This window comes from Dinoponera quadriceps, unplaced genomic scaffold (assembly GCF_001313825.1).
Source record: "Dinoponera quadriceps isolate SergipeBrazil2010 unplaced genomic scaffold, ASM131382v1 scaffold1455, whole genome shotgun sequence".
Taxonomy (NCBI): Eukaryota; Metazoa; Arthropoda; class Insecta; order Hymenoptera; family Formicidae; genus Dinoponera; species Dinoponera quadriceps.
The window spans coordinates 1-15,931 of record NW_014555526.1 but is presented as its reverse complement, the minus strand read 5'-3'; the positions used below and the strand labels follow the sequence as shown (position 1 = coordinate 15,931).

General features: G+C 34.6%; 4 protein-coding genes across 4 annotated transcripts in view; all 4 read right to left on the bottom strand.

The window, feature by feature from the left end:
- Positions 1-2,517, bottom strand: part of LOC106744604 (odorant receptor Or2-like) — a 4,169-nt gene extending 1,652 nt beyond the window's left edge. The window contains exons 1-4 of the mRNA XM_014619524.1: positions 1,721-2,517; positions 1,477-1,576; positions 1,198-1,308; positions 787-942 (exon numbers count right to left, since the gene is read on the bottom strand). Coding sequence (XP_014475010.1) covers positions 787-942; positions 1,198-1,308; positions 1,477-1,576; positions 1,721-2,517 — 1,164 coding nt within the window. The remainder of the gene's footprint in view (positions 1-786; positions 943-1,197; positions 1,309-1,476; positions 1,577-1,720) is intronic.
- Positions 2,518-5,287: 2,770 nt separating this feature from the next.
- Positions 5,288-9,996, bottom strand: LOC106744603 (odorant receptor 22c-like). Its single transcript, XM_014619523.1, has 10 exons — positions 9,387-9,996; positions 8,706-8,805; positions 8,426-8,536; positions 8,068-8,223; positions 7,775-7,824; positions 6,491-7,273; positions 6,241-6,340; positions 5,968-6,078; positions 5,557-5,712; positions 5,288-5,341 (listed from the first exon to the last, which is right to left on the bottom strand). The coding sequence occupies exons 1-10, from the start codon at positions 9,914-9,916 to the stop codon at positions 5,288-5,290; spliced, it is 2,151 nt and encodes a 716-aa protein (XP_014475009.1). The 5' UTR covers positions 9,917-9,996.
- A 775-nt stretch (positions 9,997-10,771) lies between these two features.
- LOC106744601 lies at positions 10,772-13,539 on the bottom strand. The gene is made up of 5 exons (XM_014619522.1): positions 12,740-13,539; positions 12,140-12,239; positions 11,855-11,965; positions 11,546-11,701; positions 10,772-10,825 (listed from the first exon to the last, which is right to left on the bottom strand). The coding sequence occupies exons 1-5, from the start codon at positions 13,537-13,539 to the stop codon at positions 10,772-10,774; spliced, it is 1,221 nt and encodes a 406-aa protein (XP_014475008.1).
- Positions 13,540-14,243: 704 nt separating this feature from the next.
- On the bottom strand, positions 14,244-15,914 carry LOC106744600 (odorant receptor 4-like; the record flags this gene model as incomplete). Its single annotated transcript, XM_014619521.1, has 5 exons — positions 14,244-14,297; positions 14,543-14,698; positions 14,889-14,999; positions 15,202-15,301; positions 15,574-15,914. Coding segments are annotated over 5 exons (762 nt in total), but the record flags the coding sequence as incomplete, so codon positions are not given.
- Positions 15,915-15,931: the final 17 nt, after the last annotated feature.

Here is a 15,931-nt window from a genome sequence, read left to right as displayed (position 1 = left end):
TCCATCGTATCATGACAGGTGATGAAAAATGGATATATTTTGGGAATCCTAAGCGTCAGAAATCTTGGGTGAATCCAGGCTAACCATCGACATCCACTGCAAGACCAAATCGCTTTGGAAAGAAGACAATGCTCTGTGTTTGGTGGGATCAGAAGGGTGTAATCTATTATGAGCTGCTAAAACCTGGTGAAACTGTTAACACTGATCNAAAACCTGGTGAAACCGTTAACACTGATCGCTACCAACAACAAATGATCGATTTAAATCGCGTGAAAAACGACCGGAATATGGAAAAAGGCAACACAAAGTCATTTTGCTCCATGATAATGCCCCATCACACACAGCAAAACGGGTCAGGGAAACGATCGAGGCGTTCAGTTGGGAAATACTAACGCATGCGGCTTATTCTCCAGACTTGGCTCCGTCCGATTATCATCTATTTGCAGCAATGGGACACGCTTTCGCTGAACAACGTATCAATTCGTATGAAAATGTACGAAAATGGCTCGATAGCTGGTTCGCTTCAAAAGAAGAAATGTTTTTTTGGCGTGGCATTCATAAACTGCCGGAGAGGTGAGAAAAATGTATAAATAGCAATCGACATTATTTTGAATAAAATATTTTTTATCATTTTCAAATAACAGACGTGTAATTTTTATAAAAAATTCCGGTTTTATACTTCTACACCAGGTATATGTATATATAAATCATAAATATTTCATAACTTAAATATTTCAATTATATACAAACGGATGTATTTACGAATATTACATATTTGTTACTTACGTCGCCGAAGGTTGTGATAGACAAATGAAATAGCTTGCCCGCAGTTATTTTGATCACATTATTTGATCGTGCAATTACCAAAACAAGACCGAGCGCAGTTCTGCGGCGTAGTTTATACCAATTAGTCATATATGCCATATCTCCAACATTTCTACACTAATAAATATATATACATATTTTGAAAATTTCTATAAATGCAGAAATCTGACTATTACACTTAAGATGTTAATATAATTAAATATCACGAATCATCAGCATAAATATTTTATTTTTCTAAATGAACATATGATTGAAATATGAAATATGTATATATTGGAAGATATAAAAATATATTATAATATTAATTTTTATTTCCAGTGTAAAATTATCACAAGAAATGAACTAAATAAATAATATTATTCACTGTATTACCTGCTCAGTGAGAATCTCGCCGATGTAGCAAAATATGAAAATATTGAAACCCATCGATAAATAAACAATAACATACGATATAATTTTTGCTGCGTCAAACGCGGCCCAATTCTAAAAGAATCAAAATGCAGGTTTATGTATAGAAGGGAATTAATTTACGTTTCTGATTTCTGAACTACGATTCAGTATTATCAAATTCTTTATATACAAATCAAAAATTTCGTCTTCAATATATTTTACCTCTAGCAATATATTTTTCTTTTCAGATAATTAGCATACCATGAGAGCATAATATCCAAGTAAACACATATTTATTGTGCATCCCATCAATTCCACGAGACAGACTTTATGCATAATGCTCTCTATGCGCGCGATAAAACTGCAATATATATGGATAATTACAAAGTGCACAGATATGATAATGAGAGAAGAAGAACATGTGTCCTGCTCCTATGTGACATTAAGCATGTTAATGTGAATTAACACTGAGTGCATTCAAAGCTTAACAGTTAGACAGTGATACCCAAGGACCCTCAAGTGATGCTCCACGAGAACAGTTAATTTCATTTCAGCCAGATCTCCTTCGTTGTGATTCTCGGTGAGTTCGTTCAACCACACGTAGAGCACATTCAGCTGACCGCAAGCGTGCATCGCGAAAACGGCAGCGAGACTGCACACACACACCGTAGAGGCACTCGAGACATAAGTCGATGTGAACTGTATGATTAGCATGATCTCATTCGCCGGGCTAAATCTCGCGTCAATGAGCTTTTGGTACGACGGACATGTCATCGGATGCATAGTAATGGTCTGGTTATCGATAACGACGGTTATCGTCTTCACTGCCTTAGCTACGCTAAAGAGCATTGTACCGCTTTGCATGAACACCGCGCACATCACCGTGATGAAGCAGCCGAACTTGGAGTACTGTATCATCAGCTCGCGATCTTCGGCTCTTCGTACGAGCCTCCAGTCTGTCTCCATGTGGCGTATGCAATCCCGCATGTCGCTGGTCCGCCTGAGTAGCGTCCAATAATTAAACGAGCCCATTAACCTGTGAATCAACGGACCAGCGGCGTTCAGTTTCGACTGGATGTCCTTTGCTTCGAAAAACACGTATAATAAGCACGGTATCGCGTTGATCGCCACTGCAGCTGAGAACACGGGAATTAACACGAACGCAGACAACCTCTCCAAAACGGTCGACTTGCGTGTTTGCGGCCAAGCGCCGATGGATACGAGGAACCATCGGCTCAGTTGCAAACTGTAATCATTGTTTTCTGTCGACTCGTCATTACTTGGCACATGTTTGCAACCCATGATCGCTTTACGAAGGTACGCAGCTTACTACAATGACGGGCCCGCGAAAGGAACGTTCGGATTGGACACGGAGCAGAGGAAGGGGGAGTATATGTCCGATCAATAATTATTCGTCAGACAATTATATAGCTGCTTGTGTTACGGGAGGACTTTGTGTGCAGCCAATACTATAAGAGCGGATATGTAAAGGTGAACGAAAACGTCGATATGGTGAATGTGTTTTTTACATTATTTTTGTGAAGCTTCTCGTGTTCATTAGGAGGGAGAGTTAATATTAGTAGCGACGAGATAAATAATATTCCAGGAATTTTTAAGTGTTGATAATAATGTCCAGGATGATCAGAGCATAACCTTTCATAAATTTAAGTGCAAATAAATATTATGACAGCAACTAATTATACTTCTTTAAACTTATATTGCATCTGGAGAACAAATTAATTTTTTTATGTAAAATATGGTATCTATACTATATCTAACTTACTGTATTTCATATAGAAATCGCTTGCAATGCATTCATATATGCTAACGAAGTTTTAATTAATTGAAACAGCAACGTTTTTCGTTTTTACATGCGATACGGAGAAATATTTCCAATGTTGAAGATTCAATTGTTGAAAAATTATGTGAAATAATTAATTGAATAAAGTCGGCATGTGAAATTTTTCACCATGTGATTATTAAACTTTATAGTATTATAATGCAAATTACCAACCAGAATGATGTAGTGTTTATTACGAATTCCTTCATACAATACTGTTATTATATGATGATTTATATGATTTAAGTCTTCAAACGTGGCGATAGACAAAGGAAATATTTTTCCTGCTGTTATCTTTGTTGCGTTATTTGACTGAATAATTACTAGTATAAAACTACGTGCAACTTTGTGATGCAATTCTTACCAATTGGTCATATATGCCATTCGACTGACGCTTTTACACTGATAAATTAATAAAAACAATTTCATATTCGCTATGAGTATCGAGATTTATAATAAAGCATAAAAAAGTTAAGGTAGGCACAAATAAACTTAATTTAAATTTTCGATTAAAAATAGATTATTACATTTTTTGAACATATTGTATGTAAAAATTATGTATGAGAATCATTATTTTAATCTCACGGTATTATCTGTTCGGCGACTATCTGGCCGGTGTAGCAAAATATGAAAGTATAGTAAGCCAATGATTTGTATATCATAGAGTATGAAGTTATTTTTGTTGCATTAAGCGCTCCCCAATTTTATAAAATCAAAATCTAAGTTCATTATCATATATGAAGAGAATGTAATTATAATTGTTTATTTGATTTTATAATTAAATAATTTAATAACAATTGTTTATATACACATGTGATTGTATGTGACATAGCAAATTTAATTTTAATGAACTTCTTAGATTTTTTCCTTTTCAGATAATTAGCATACTATAATGAAATAATATCCAATTAAACACAGAATTAGCATGCATTCTGCCAATTCCACAAAACAGGCTTTATACATAATATTCCCCATATGTGTTATAAAACTGAAATACAACTCTTTAGTTTTAACTTTTTTGCTTTTACTATTACTCGATCTTTCCCTTCTATATATATTGTGATATAGATTGAAAAACCGATGCCAACACATTATTTTGAATATTTATCATGTGTATTTTGACATTATATATCCATCTGACAAGATGTATACGTTTTATATAGCTCTCAACTTAGGTATTTGATATTTATGTTGCCATCGTTCGCAATACATTCTAATATGCTAGAGCAGTCTTAAATACTTGAAAAACAAGAAAGTTACATGAAAACTTAGCGCTTGTCAGTTGCACAGAAATCATTATGGATCATCTTTACTTTCGAAAATCTCCCTCGTATAATATCTTAATACGCAAATTCTAGACACTTTTCTTCGTGTTGCTACGACGCCGAAAGTTGCAATAGATAATTGAATTTATTTTCCTGCAGATATTTTAGTCACGTTACTCGATTGTGCGATTATCAGATATGATGGTGAATTTATCGTAGGGTAGACGATGAAATTATAATAAATTTCCGGGTTGCCTCATCGCACGCACGATCCTTTCGTTTTCCTTATCTTTTTCGTTTTTAAAACTATGATAGGGTATGAACCAAGCAAAACTTATCTTACTTCCCTCTCCCTCCCTCTTTATCTCTCTCTCTCTCTCTCTCTCTCTCTCCCTCTCTCTCTCTCTGCAGAACATGAAACACTCCTCAAATGAAAGTATGTAGTTATACCTTTAAAGCTGTCCACTTCAATCCAAGTTGAGCTAGAACGAGTGCGATACTTCTTTCCCAACTCTTAAGTCTATATTCATAGTATTAGACCTAACATAATAAGAATAATAATCGTCCAAAAATAATAGCAATCATTTGCATCGCTATCTGATAGATTTCTTCCTATTTTACCCGACCCTATGATTTGTTCAATGTACAATCTGGGGAAATAAATCCGTTCAATGCCCGCATATATCATTTAGTTCCAAAAAAGGGTGGAACAATGTTCTAATCAATACACGAATAAAACTGGCGGATGTTATTGCACGGAAATCATCAACTGTCACGTAAGGAAGGTCACGTTTGATAGATATATGCAGGTATAATTGCTTTCAAATTTATGTTTGCATCAGGACAAAGAGTTGCAGAGGGTACTCCTTTTTCTCATTAATAAAAGTTATTAAATATTCCATCTATTTAATATTTTAGCTGTTTTACACAAAATATGTTTTCATTACTGTCATTGACATGTTATATTTTACATAGCCATTGTTCGTAATATATTTAAGTACACTACGGAAGTCTTGATTACCTGAAATAATAACTCGTTCATTTCAGATACCATAACGAACATATTAGAACGATTAAATGTAAAATCTCTATATAATAAGTAGTGCTGTCAATTTCGACTACCCGGGTAGTTATATATATATATATATATAATTCATAAATATTTCATAAATTAAACGTTTCAATTATATATAAACAAATGGATGTATTTACGAGTACTACATATTTGTTACTTACGTCGCCGAAGGTTGTGATAGACAAATGAAATAGCTTGCCCGCAGTTATTTTGATCACATTATTTGATCGTGCAATTATCAAAACAAGACCGAGCGCAGTTCTGTGGCGTAGTTTATACCAATTAGTCATATATGCCATATCTCCAACATTTCTACACTAATAAATAGATATAGATAGTTTGAAAATTTCTGTCAATGCAGAAATCTGACTATTACACTTAAAATGTTAATATAATTAAATATCACGAAACATCAGCATAAATATTTGATTTTTTTAGATAGACATGTGATTGAAATATGAAATATGTATATATTGGAAGATATAAAAATATATTGTAATAATAATTTTTATTTCCAGCGTAAAATTATCACAAGAAACGAACTAATCAAATAATTTTATTCACTGTATTACCTGCTCGGTGAGAATCTCGCCGATGTAGCAAAATATAAAAATATTGAAACTCATCGATAAATAAACAATAACATACGATATTATTTTTGCTACGTCAAACGCGGCCCAATTCTAAAAGAATCAAACTGCAGGTTTATGTATAGAAAAGAATTAATTTACTTTTCTAAATTCTATACTACGATTCAGTAGTTCAAAGTTTTTGTATACGAAACAAACATTTCGTTTTCAATGTACCTCAAGTAATAAATTTTTTTTTTCAATTAATTAGCATACCATGAGAGCATAATATCCAACTAAACACATATTAATTGTGCATCCCATCAATTCCACGAGACAGGCTTTATGCATAATACTTTCTATGCGCGCAATAAAGCTGCAATATATATGAATAATTACAAATGCACAGATATGATAAGGCGACAGGAGATACATACATCGAGCTCCGATGCGACCTTAAGCATGTCAATGTGAATTAACACTGAGTGCATTCAAAGCTTTACAGTTAGGTTACAGTTAGAAATACCTCAGAACCCTCAAGTGATGCTCCACGACAACAGTTAATTTCTTTTCAGCCAGATCTCCTTCGTCGTGGTTTTCGGTGAGCTCGTTCAACCACACGTAGATCACATTCAGCTGACCGCAAGCGTGCATCGCGAAAATGGCAGCGAGACTGCAAACACACACCGTAGAGGCACTCGAGACATAAGTCGATGTGAGCTGTATGACCAGCATGATCTCATTCGCTGGGCTGAATCTCGCGTCGATGAGCTTTCGGTACGCCGGACATGTCATTGGATGCATGGTAATGGTCTGATTATCGATAACAACGGTTATCTTCTTCATTACTTTAGTCGCGATAAAGAGCAGTGAGGCGCTCTGCATGAATACCGCGCATATCATAGTGATGAAGCGGCCGAACTTGGAGTACTCTATCATCAGCTCGCGATCTTCGGCCCTTCGTACGAGCCTCCAGTCTGTCTCCATGTGGCCTATGCAATCCCGCATTTCGCCGGTCCGGCTAAGTAGTGTCCAATAATTAACCGTGCCCATCAACCTGTGAATCAACGGACCAGCGGTGTTCAGTTTCGTCTGGATGTCCTCCGTTTCGAAAAACACGTACAATAGGCACGGTATCGCATTGATCGCCACCGCGGCCCAGAACATGGGAATTAACACGAACGTGGACCACTTCTCCATTACGGTCGACTTGCTTGTTTGCGGCCAAGCGCCGATGGATATGAGAAACCATCGGCTCAATTGTAAACTATAATCATTGTCTTCTGTCGACTCGTCTTTGCGTGGCACACTTTTAAGATCTAACATGATCGAAGGTTCGGAGCTTACTATCATGACAGGCATAGGATAGCAACGTTCGGATCAGACACGAAGTAGAAGGGTGGGAGAAGTACGTGTATGTCCGATCAATAATTATTCGTCACACGGTTATTTTATCCTGCAGAACTCTGCAGGGGAACATAGTGTGTTCCCTTACAAATACTATAACAGCAGAAGTGAGTCATAGTGTGTTTTGATCAATTGTCTTTCTCCGAAATTTCCTCCAGCCTTGTAATGTGCGGATTAAAACGGGGAAATTATTATTTTGAGCTAGGAGATCAGAAATAATATTTCCTGAGTAATATAAGTGTTTCTAATGAATTTTTCGGGATGACCAGAGGTATTGAGTGACCTTTCGAAAATAATTTAGACTATAAACAAATTGTATGTTTTCACAGAAATTAACTGTATTTTCAAAATTTTCGTACAAAATATGTTGTCTGTGAAAGTTAATTAACTTACTATATTTCACATAGCCATCGTTTGTAATGCGTTCATATATGCTAAGGAAGTTTTAATTACCTGGAACAATAAAGTGTCTTGTTTCTACATATGATACGAAAAGGTATTTCAAAAATCGAAGCTTTGAAAGTGAAGAGATTAATTGAAATAATTAATTGAGTAAGGTGGAAAATCAAACAAACTAATTTTTCGCCATAGGGTTGTTAAATTTTACAATTTTATAATGCAAATTATCACAGTATGATATAGTGTTTATTATATGTTTCTTAATACAATGTTATAAGGACGATCTGTATGACTTACGTCCGCGAACGTGGCGATAGACAAAGAAAATATTTTCCCTGCGGTTATCTTGATCACGTTATTTGATCGCACAATTATTAGTATGAAGTTACGCGCAGTTTTGTGATCCAACTTGTACCAATTGGTCATATATGCCATTCGACCGACGTTCTTACACTAATAAATTAAAATAAATATCTTTAAAGATTTTTTCACTATGAACATTTGAGAATAGATAGTAAAGCATATAAATATTAAGAGACACGAAATCTGAATAAAAATATTCTCAATAGAAATATTATTAAAAAAATAGATTATTATATTTTCTGACGGTATTACATAAATAATGAGAAATACTACTTTGATATCAAGATATTACCTGCTCGGTGACAATCTCGCCGATATAGCAAAATATAAAAATATTGAAGGCCATTGATACATATATCGTAAAATACGACATCATTTTTGCTGTACTAAGCGCATGCCAATTCTATAAAATCAAAATATAGGTTGTTATCATAAAAAAATATTCTATTGCATTTTCAAAGGTGATTTCTTAATGAAATTAAATTTTCTACATATGTATGTAATATATATAAAAAAAAAGGTAATTTTAATATTCTCTAATAAGATATTTTCTTCTCAGTTAATTAGCGTACCATAATGAAAAAGTATCCACTTAAACACATATTTAGCGTGCACCCCGTCAATTCCACGAAACAGGATTTATGCATAATATTCTCCATACGTGCTATAAAACTAAAATATATTCACTTTGGTTTTAACGCGTTTGGAAACGTGCATTTCTTTGTAGACGTACTACCTATACATAAATTTATTATTTAATACAAATTCAATAGAAATATATATTTTTCAGCATCAAATCAACCCTTAAAACTTATCGAAAGACACTTACCCCACCAACACACAGACGTTATATAAACGTTTGAGAAAAGTTTTCCGTTCATTGACCTGCTGAACGTTTCGTTTCTCTAACGATCCGCGTGAAGTTAAGTCCAAAAATGCCACATATACATTTTGGAAGCGTTCGAATCTAAACTTTATGGAGGATTCACATCAAGTCTGACATACGATATGTACGAGATAAAATTTTTTTATATTCGATAAAAAATATTTATCCCGGAATCTCAAGTGGGAAGACACTTGAACGTTTTATGAATGTTAAAGTTCGATCAGTTTTCAAACGTTGATATAACGTATATTGGGGAGGGGGAGTGATTTATCGTGCAACATAATCGGAATGTTCAATAATCTTTAAATAATGGCTAATTCAATAATGGCATAAAGTGCAGTGTAAGCTTTATAATTAAGTACAGTACCACAAGACTCTCAAGTGATGTTTGACGATATTGGTCAATCTTTGTTCAGCTAAGTGGTTTCCCTTCGCATGATCCTCGACGAGTTCGTTAAACCACGTGTACAACATGTCCAACTGACCGCAGGCATGCATCGCGAAAGCAATGCCGAGACTACAAATGCACACTGTGGAGGAATTCGTTATATAGCTTGACATGAATTGCATAACAATCATGATTTCATTCGCCGGACTGAATCTCGTGTCGACCAGCTTACGGTACGCTGGACACGACAATGGATGTATCGTAGTGGTCACGTTATTGACAATGAAAGTTACGGTTTTCATTGTCGCGGCTGCATTAAAGAATATGGAACTGCCTTGCATGAACGTCACACAGATTCCGGCCAGGAAACGGCCCATCTTGGCATGCTTCATCATCACTTCGAAATCCTCCACTCTCTGAATGACACGCCAGTCTTCCTCCATGTGTTTTACACATTCGTGAATCTCTTTGCCGTGTCTGAGTAGTATCCAATAATTGAAGGAACCCATTATTCTGTGAAACAGCGGACCGAGGGGATACACTCTCTTCTGGATGCCCTTCGCTTCAAAAAAAACATATAATAGGCACGGTACCGTAATTACTGCCACCACAGATGTACAAATGGGAATAAGTATTATCGAGGAAAGCCTTTCTATTATGCTGGTTGTGCGTGATTGTGGCCAAGCGCCGATCGATATGAGTAACCATCGGCTCAGTTGCAAACTGTAGTCGTTATACTTTTTCGGGTTAGCATTGCTCGGTATAAGCTTGGGGCTCGACATGATCGCTCCATGAAAGTGCGCGGATTACTAAGTCGACGGGTAGTACACGAGCTGGAAGTTTGGATCGGACGTAAAGCAGCGCTTGCGCTAACATTCGGGAAAGTTTAATGAACGATACTTTGTTGCGATTGTCTTGAAGAGGGATGTATATATGTGCTCAATCAATAATCATTCGTCGGAAGAAGCTTACATTGCAGATTATCCCGTGGGTGGACATCGCATGCAGCATATACTACGAGAGCAAATATGTGTAATAGTAAACTATAGCGTACTTCGATTCGATTTGGTTTGAATGTTATTTTTCCGGTATTTTCCTCAACTTTCTTGTGTGCGTCAAACGGGAAGATTAATATTATCAGAGATCAGATGAGAAATAATGTTCCATAAGTTATTTCAGCGTTGATTAGTGAAAGGTTCTGGATGGTCAGAGACATTGCGTGATCGTTCGAAAATAATTTTGAGCGTGAACAAATTATATATCGCGACAGAAAATAATCGTATTTCTAATCACACTTTTATTGTATCTAGAGAATTATTTTTATACAAAATATGTCGTCTATACGTTATCTAACTTAATGCATTTCACGTGGACATTGTTTGCAATGCATTCATGTATGCGAAGGAAGTTTTAATTACCTGGAACAACGAAGTGTATTGTTTCTACATGAGATATAACAGACCCTGGTGTAGATTAGATGTTACTTTCCGCCAGTTTTCAAAGTGCGCGTTTATTATACCTTTCCTTGCGGCCCACGGCATATGTAGCAATCGAGCGCATAACAACTTAAACCCCGCGACGTTTTGCATCACGAGCGGCCAAACTATAAATACAAAGAGGTCGGATTCTTTGTCACATGAAAGATATTTGTGGAATAATACAATTGTACTAATAACTTGTACATCTTAACATGTATTACATCATGATTATAGCTACAAGTTTCTCGTACAATAATATTATTCCATACATATTTTAATAGCAGAAGATCCGATCTTATTCTAATCATAGTAGGGTCCCTCTTGACGTCGCGCGTCACACAACGTGAGGGACGAAATAATAAGCGTACATTTCGAAATCTGGCTGAAATTGCATCTGATGAAATTGATCTCGATGCCGAGGCGATATGCGAAGATATGTAAAAATTTAAGTTTCAATATTGAAAAATTAATTAAAATAATTAAGTTCAATATTTAGATAATAAAGAATAACGTAAAATCGAATGGTCTAATTTTTAACCATAGAGTTGTAAAATGTTTCAATTTTATAATGCAAATTATTAATATGTGGTGCAATGTTTGTTGAATATTTTTTAATGTAATATAACATTGTATTTGAATGGAACGATCTATATGACTTACGTTTCCGAATGTGGCGATAGACAATGAGCATATTTTTCCTGCAGTTATATTGATCGCATTATTCGATCGCATAATTATTAGTACAAAGCTGCGCGCAGTTTTGTGATCTAATTTATACCAATTAGTCATATATGCCATTCGACCGACCTCCTTACTCTAATAAATTAATATAAATACTTTCAAATTCTCTACGAGCATTTGAATATTTATAATGAGACAAAAATATACAGCTAAAAATAGATTGTAATAATTTTTAACGATATTGCATATTAAAAATGTGAAACACTACTTTCGATCTCAAGATGTTACCTGTTCGGTGACAATCTGCCCGATATAGCAAAATATAGAAATATTGAAAGCCATTGATATGTATACCATAAGATATGCCGTGATTTTTCCTGTATTAAGCACACTCCAATTCTATAAAATAAAAATATAAATTTGCTATCACGTAATACAAACATATTCAATTATATTTTCGGAAAGTTAATTTTATAATTACGTAAAATTAACATTATATATATAAGGATAATATAAAAAAATGTAATTTTAATGTATTTCTAATATATTTTTCATTTCAGATAATTTGCATACCATAACGGAATAATATCCAACTAAACACATATTTATCGTGCATTCCGCCAATTCTAAGAAACAGGCTTTATACATAATATTCTCCATATATGCTATAAAACTGTAACATATCATTTTTGTTTCAACGTTTTAACGTGTTAGACTTGGAATCGTGCGTTTTATACGGATGTGCTATCTATATACAAATTTACCGAACAGAATATATACTTTTTTTAGCATGATGTCGTCCCTTAAAAATTTTCGGAAGACAATTTATGATGCAACATAATCGGGATATATTATTGCAATTTATTATTGCAATACTTAACACGTTCCCTGCTACGTATATTGTTTTCGATGCACGCAAAACTCGATTTTCAAGTCAATTGATATTTCTTTTTACCTTAGATATTCATTTTCATGATAAAAATGACTTTCCAATTCACAAAAAATCATAAATTCAATAATTATAACACATTTGTCAAGTTTCGCAACGTGTATTGTTTCGGTAGGTACGTTGTGAAAGTCGAGTAAAAACGATTCGGCAGGGAACGTTAAATAACGACTAATACACACATAAGATGCAGTGAAAGTTCCATAGTTAAAAAATTAAAGTACTACAAGACTCTCATGTGATGTTTGACGATACTGGCTAATTTTTCTTCCGCTAAATGGTTTCCTTTGGCGTGATCCTCGATGAGTTCGTTAAACCACGTGCACAGCATGTTCAACTGACCGCAGGCGTGCATTGCGAATGCAATGCCAAGACTACAAATACACACTGTGGCAGAATTCGTAAGGTAGCTCGACGTAAATTGCATAGTCATCATGATTTCATTCGCCGGACTAAATCTCGCGTCAACCAGTTTACGGTACGCTGGACACGACAATGGATGAATCGTTTTCGACACGTTATTGATAACAAAGGTTACGGTTTTCATCGTTGCGGATATATTAAAGAACGCGGAACTGCTATGCATGAAGGCCGCACAGATTCCGGCCATATAACGGCCCATCTTGGCGTGTTTCACCATCACTTTAAAATCCCCCATTTTTTGAACGACACGCCAGTCCTCTTCCATGTGTTTCATACACTTGTGAATGGCTTTGCCGTGTGAGAGTAATATCAAATAAATCAAGAAGCCCATTATCCTGTGAAATAGCGGAACAAGGGGGCTCAGTTTCATCTGAATACCTTTCGCCTCGAGAAACACGTATAATATACCCGGTATCGTAATTGCAGCTATCGCCGACGACAAAACGATAATAAGTACTATCGAGGAAAGCCTTTCTATTATACTGGTTGTACGTGTTTGTGGCGAAGCGCCGATCGATACGAGGAACCATCGGCTCAGTTGTAAACTGTAGTCGTTATACTTTTTTGGATCAGCATTGCTCGGTACAGGCTTGGGGCTCGACATAATCGCTCCATGAAAGTGCGCGGATTACTAAGTCGAGGGGTATTACATGAACTGAACGTTTGGATTGGACGCAAAGCAGCGCTTGCGCTAACATTCGGGGAAGTTTAATGAACGATACTTGGTTGCGATTGTCTTGAGGAGGGATGTATATGTATACTCGATCAATACTTATTCGTCGGTATAAGTTTATATTGTGGATTATCCTACGGGTGGACATCGCGTGTAACAAATACTACAAGAGCAGATATAGAAGTGAACAGATATACTGAAGTCTTGCTAAAGAATATAATTCTGTCTATATAAATTATGTTGTTTATACGTTAACTAACTTAATGTATTTCATATGCAACTAATCGTAGAAAGACCTGAAGAGCAGATATATAAAAGTGAACTAAAATGTGCATTGATCTGGTAAGTTTATCTATTCCATTATATGTATGAAGTTTCTCGTGTTCGCTAGACAGGAAATTTAGTATTATGAACGATGAGATAAAAAGTAATATTCCATGAGTTATTTAAGTGTGTTGATATGGATGTTTCGGATAATCAGAGCACGACATTTCAAAAATAATTTTAATCGCAAAAAATTATATATTGCAACAGAAACTAGTTCTTTTTTAAATATATTGTATATAGAAAATATACTTAGTTTTATACAAAATATCTTTATATATTATCTAATTTACTATATACATCAATTAATTTCATGTAGACATCGCTTGTAATGCATTCATATACGCTACAGAAGTTTTAATTACCTGGAACAACAAAGTTTTGTTTCTACATGCGATACGGACAAATATTTCCAATATTGAAGCTTCTAATATTGAGAAATTAATTAAAATATTTATCTGAATAATATAAAATTGAAGAGTGCAATTTTCCGTTATAGGGTTGTTAAATTTTACAATTTTATAATGCAAATTATCAATATGCATGATGTGGAGTTTATTAAATGTTTCTTGATATAATATTGTTATAATGATGATCTTATATGACTTACGTCCCCGAACGTGGCGATAGACAAAGGAAATATTTTCCCTGCTGTTATCTTAATTACATTATTTGACCGAACAATTATTAGTATGAAACTACGCGCAGTTTTGTGATCCAACTCGTACCAATTGGTCATATATGCCATTCGACCGACTTTCTTACACTAATAAATTAATACAAACACGTTCAAATTCACTATGAGCATCTGAAGATTTATATTAAGGCATAAAAGTATTAAAGGAAGCGAGAATATATTCAATTTAAATATTCGACTAAAAAATAGATTATTATATTTTCTGATGATATTATATGTAAAACTTATGAGAAGCACTATATTGATCTCAAGATATTACCTGTTCGGTGACTATCTCGCCGATGTAGCAAAAAATAAAAATATTGAAGGCCATTGATATGTATGCCACAACGCACGACGTTATTTTTGCTGAACTAAGCACACTCCAATTCTAAATAAAAAATAAATAAAATCATAATGTAAATTAACTATCATATATGAAGAAAATTTAATTGTAATTTTTAAACTGATTTTATAATTATATAATTAAATAAAATTGTTTAAGTATACATCTGCGTGTGTGTGTCACAGAAACAAATGTAATTTTAAAGTACTTCTAATAAGATATTTTTATTTTCAGATAATTAGCATACCATTACTAAATAATATCCAATTATACACATATTTAACGTGCATCCTGCCAATTCCACGAAACAGGCTTTATACATAATACCCTCCATTCGTGTTATAAAACTGAAACATATTTTTGTTTTGAACGTTTCGACATATTTGATTGCGGATGTGCGTTTCTTTGTGAATATATTACTTGTATACAAATTTACCGAACAAAAATATATAAAAATATACTATATAAAAATATATATTCTTAAGTATCAAATTATTCTTTACACATTTTTGTCAAACACTTAATTTTATACAGTATAATCAGAATAATTACTTTTCTTTAAAATAACGGCTAATATATCCACAAGGGGTAATGAAAACTGAATAATTAAGTATATTACCACAAGACTCTCAAATGATGTTTGACGATGACGGCTAATTTTCGTTCGACTGAGGAGGTTCCCTTCGCGTTATCCTTCATGAGTTCGTTAAACCTCGTATACAACATGCTTAGCTGGCCGGAGGCGTGCATCGCGAACACAATGGCAAGGCTACAAATACATACTGTGGAGGAATTCGTTATGTAGCTTGACATAACTTGCATGGTGATCATGATTTCATTTGCCGGACTGAATCTAGCATCGACCAGCTTACGATACGCTGGACACGACAACGGATGTATCGTGGTGGACACGTTATCGATAACAAGGGTTACGGTTTTCATTGTTGCGGATAAATTAAATAAAAATGCACTGCCCT

What these genes read in the sequence shown, in the direction of transcription:
- LOC106744603 (XM_014619523.1), bottom strand. Translation starts at nt 9,916, where the DNA reads ATGGGTTCCTTCAATTATTGGATACTACTCAGACACGGCAAAGAGATT. An exon ending in CTATCGCCACGTTCGCGGAC is followed by an intron (nt 7,825 to 8,067) that starts GTAAGTCATACA and finishes TTATTGTTCCAG; the next exon opens with GTAATTAAAACTTCCTTAGC. An exon ending in CTATCACAACCTTCGGCGAC is followed by an intron (nt 5,342 to 5,556) that starts GTAAGTAACAAA and finishes TTATTATTTCAG; the next exon opens with GTAATCAAGACTTCCGTAGT.
- LOC106744601 (XM_014619522.1), bottom strand. Translation starts at nt 13,539, where the DNA reads ATGTCGAGCCCCAAGCCTGTACCGAGCAATGCTGATCCAAAAAAGTAT. An exon ending in TTGGATATTATTCCGTTATG is followed by an intron (nt 11,966 to 12,139) that starts GTATGCAAATTA and finishes TTTATTTTATAG; the next exon opens with AATTGGAGTGTGCTTAATAC. An exon ending in GGCAGATTGTCACCGAACAG is followed by an intron (nt 11,702 to 11,854) that starts GTAACATCTTGA and finishes TTAATTTATTAG; the next exon opens with AGTAAGGAGGTCGGTCGAAT.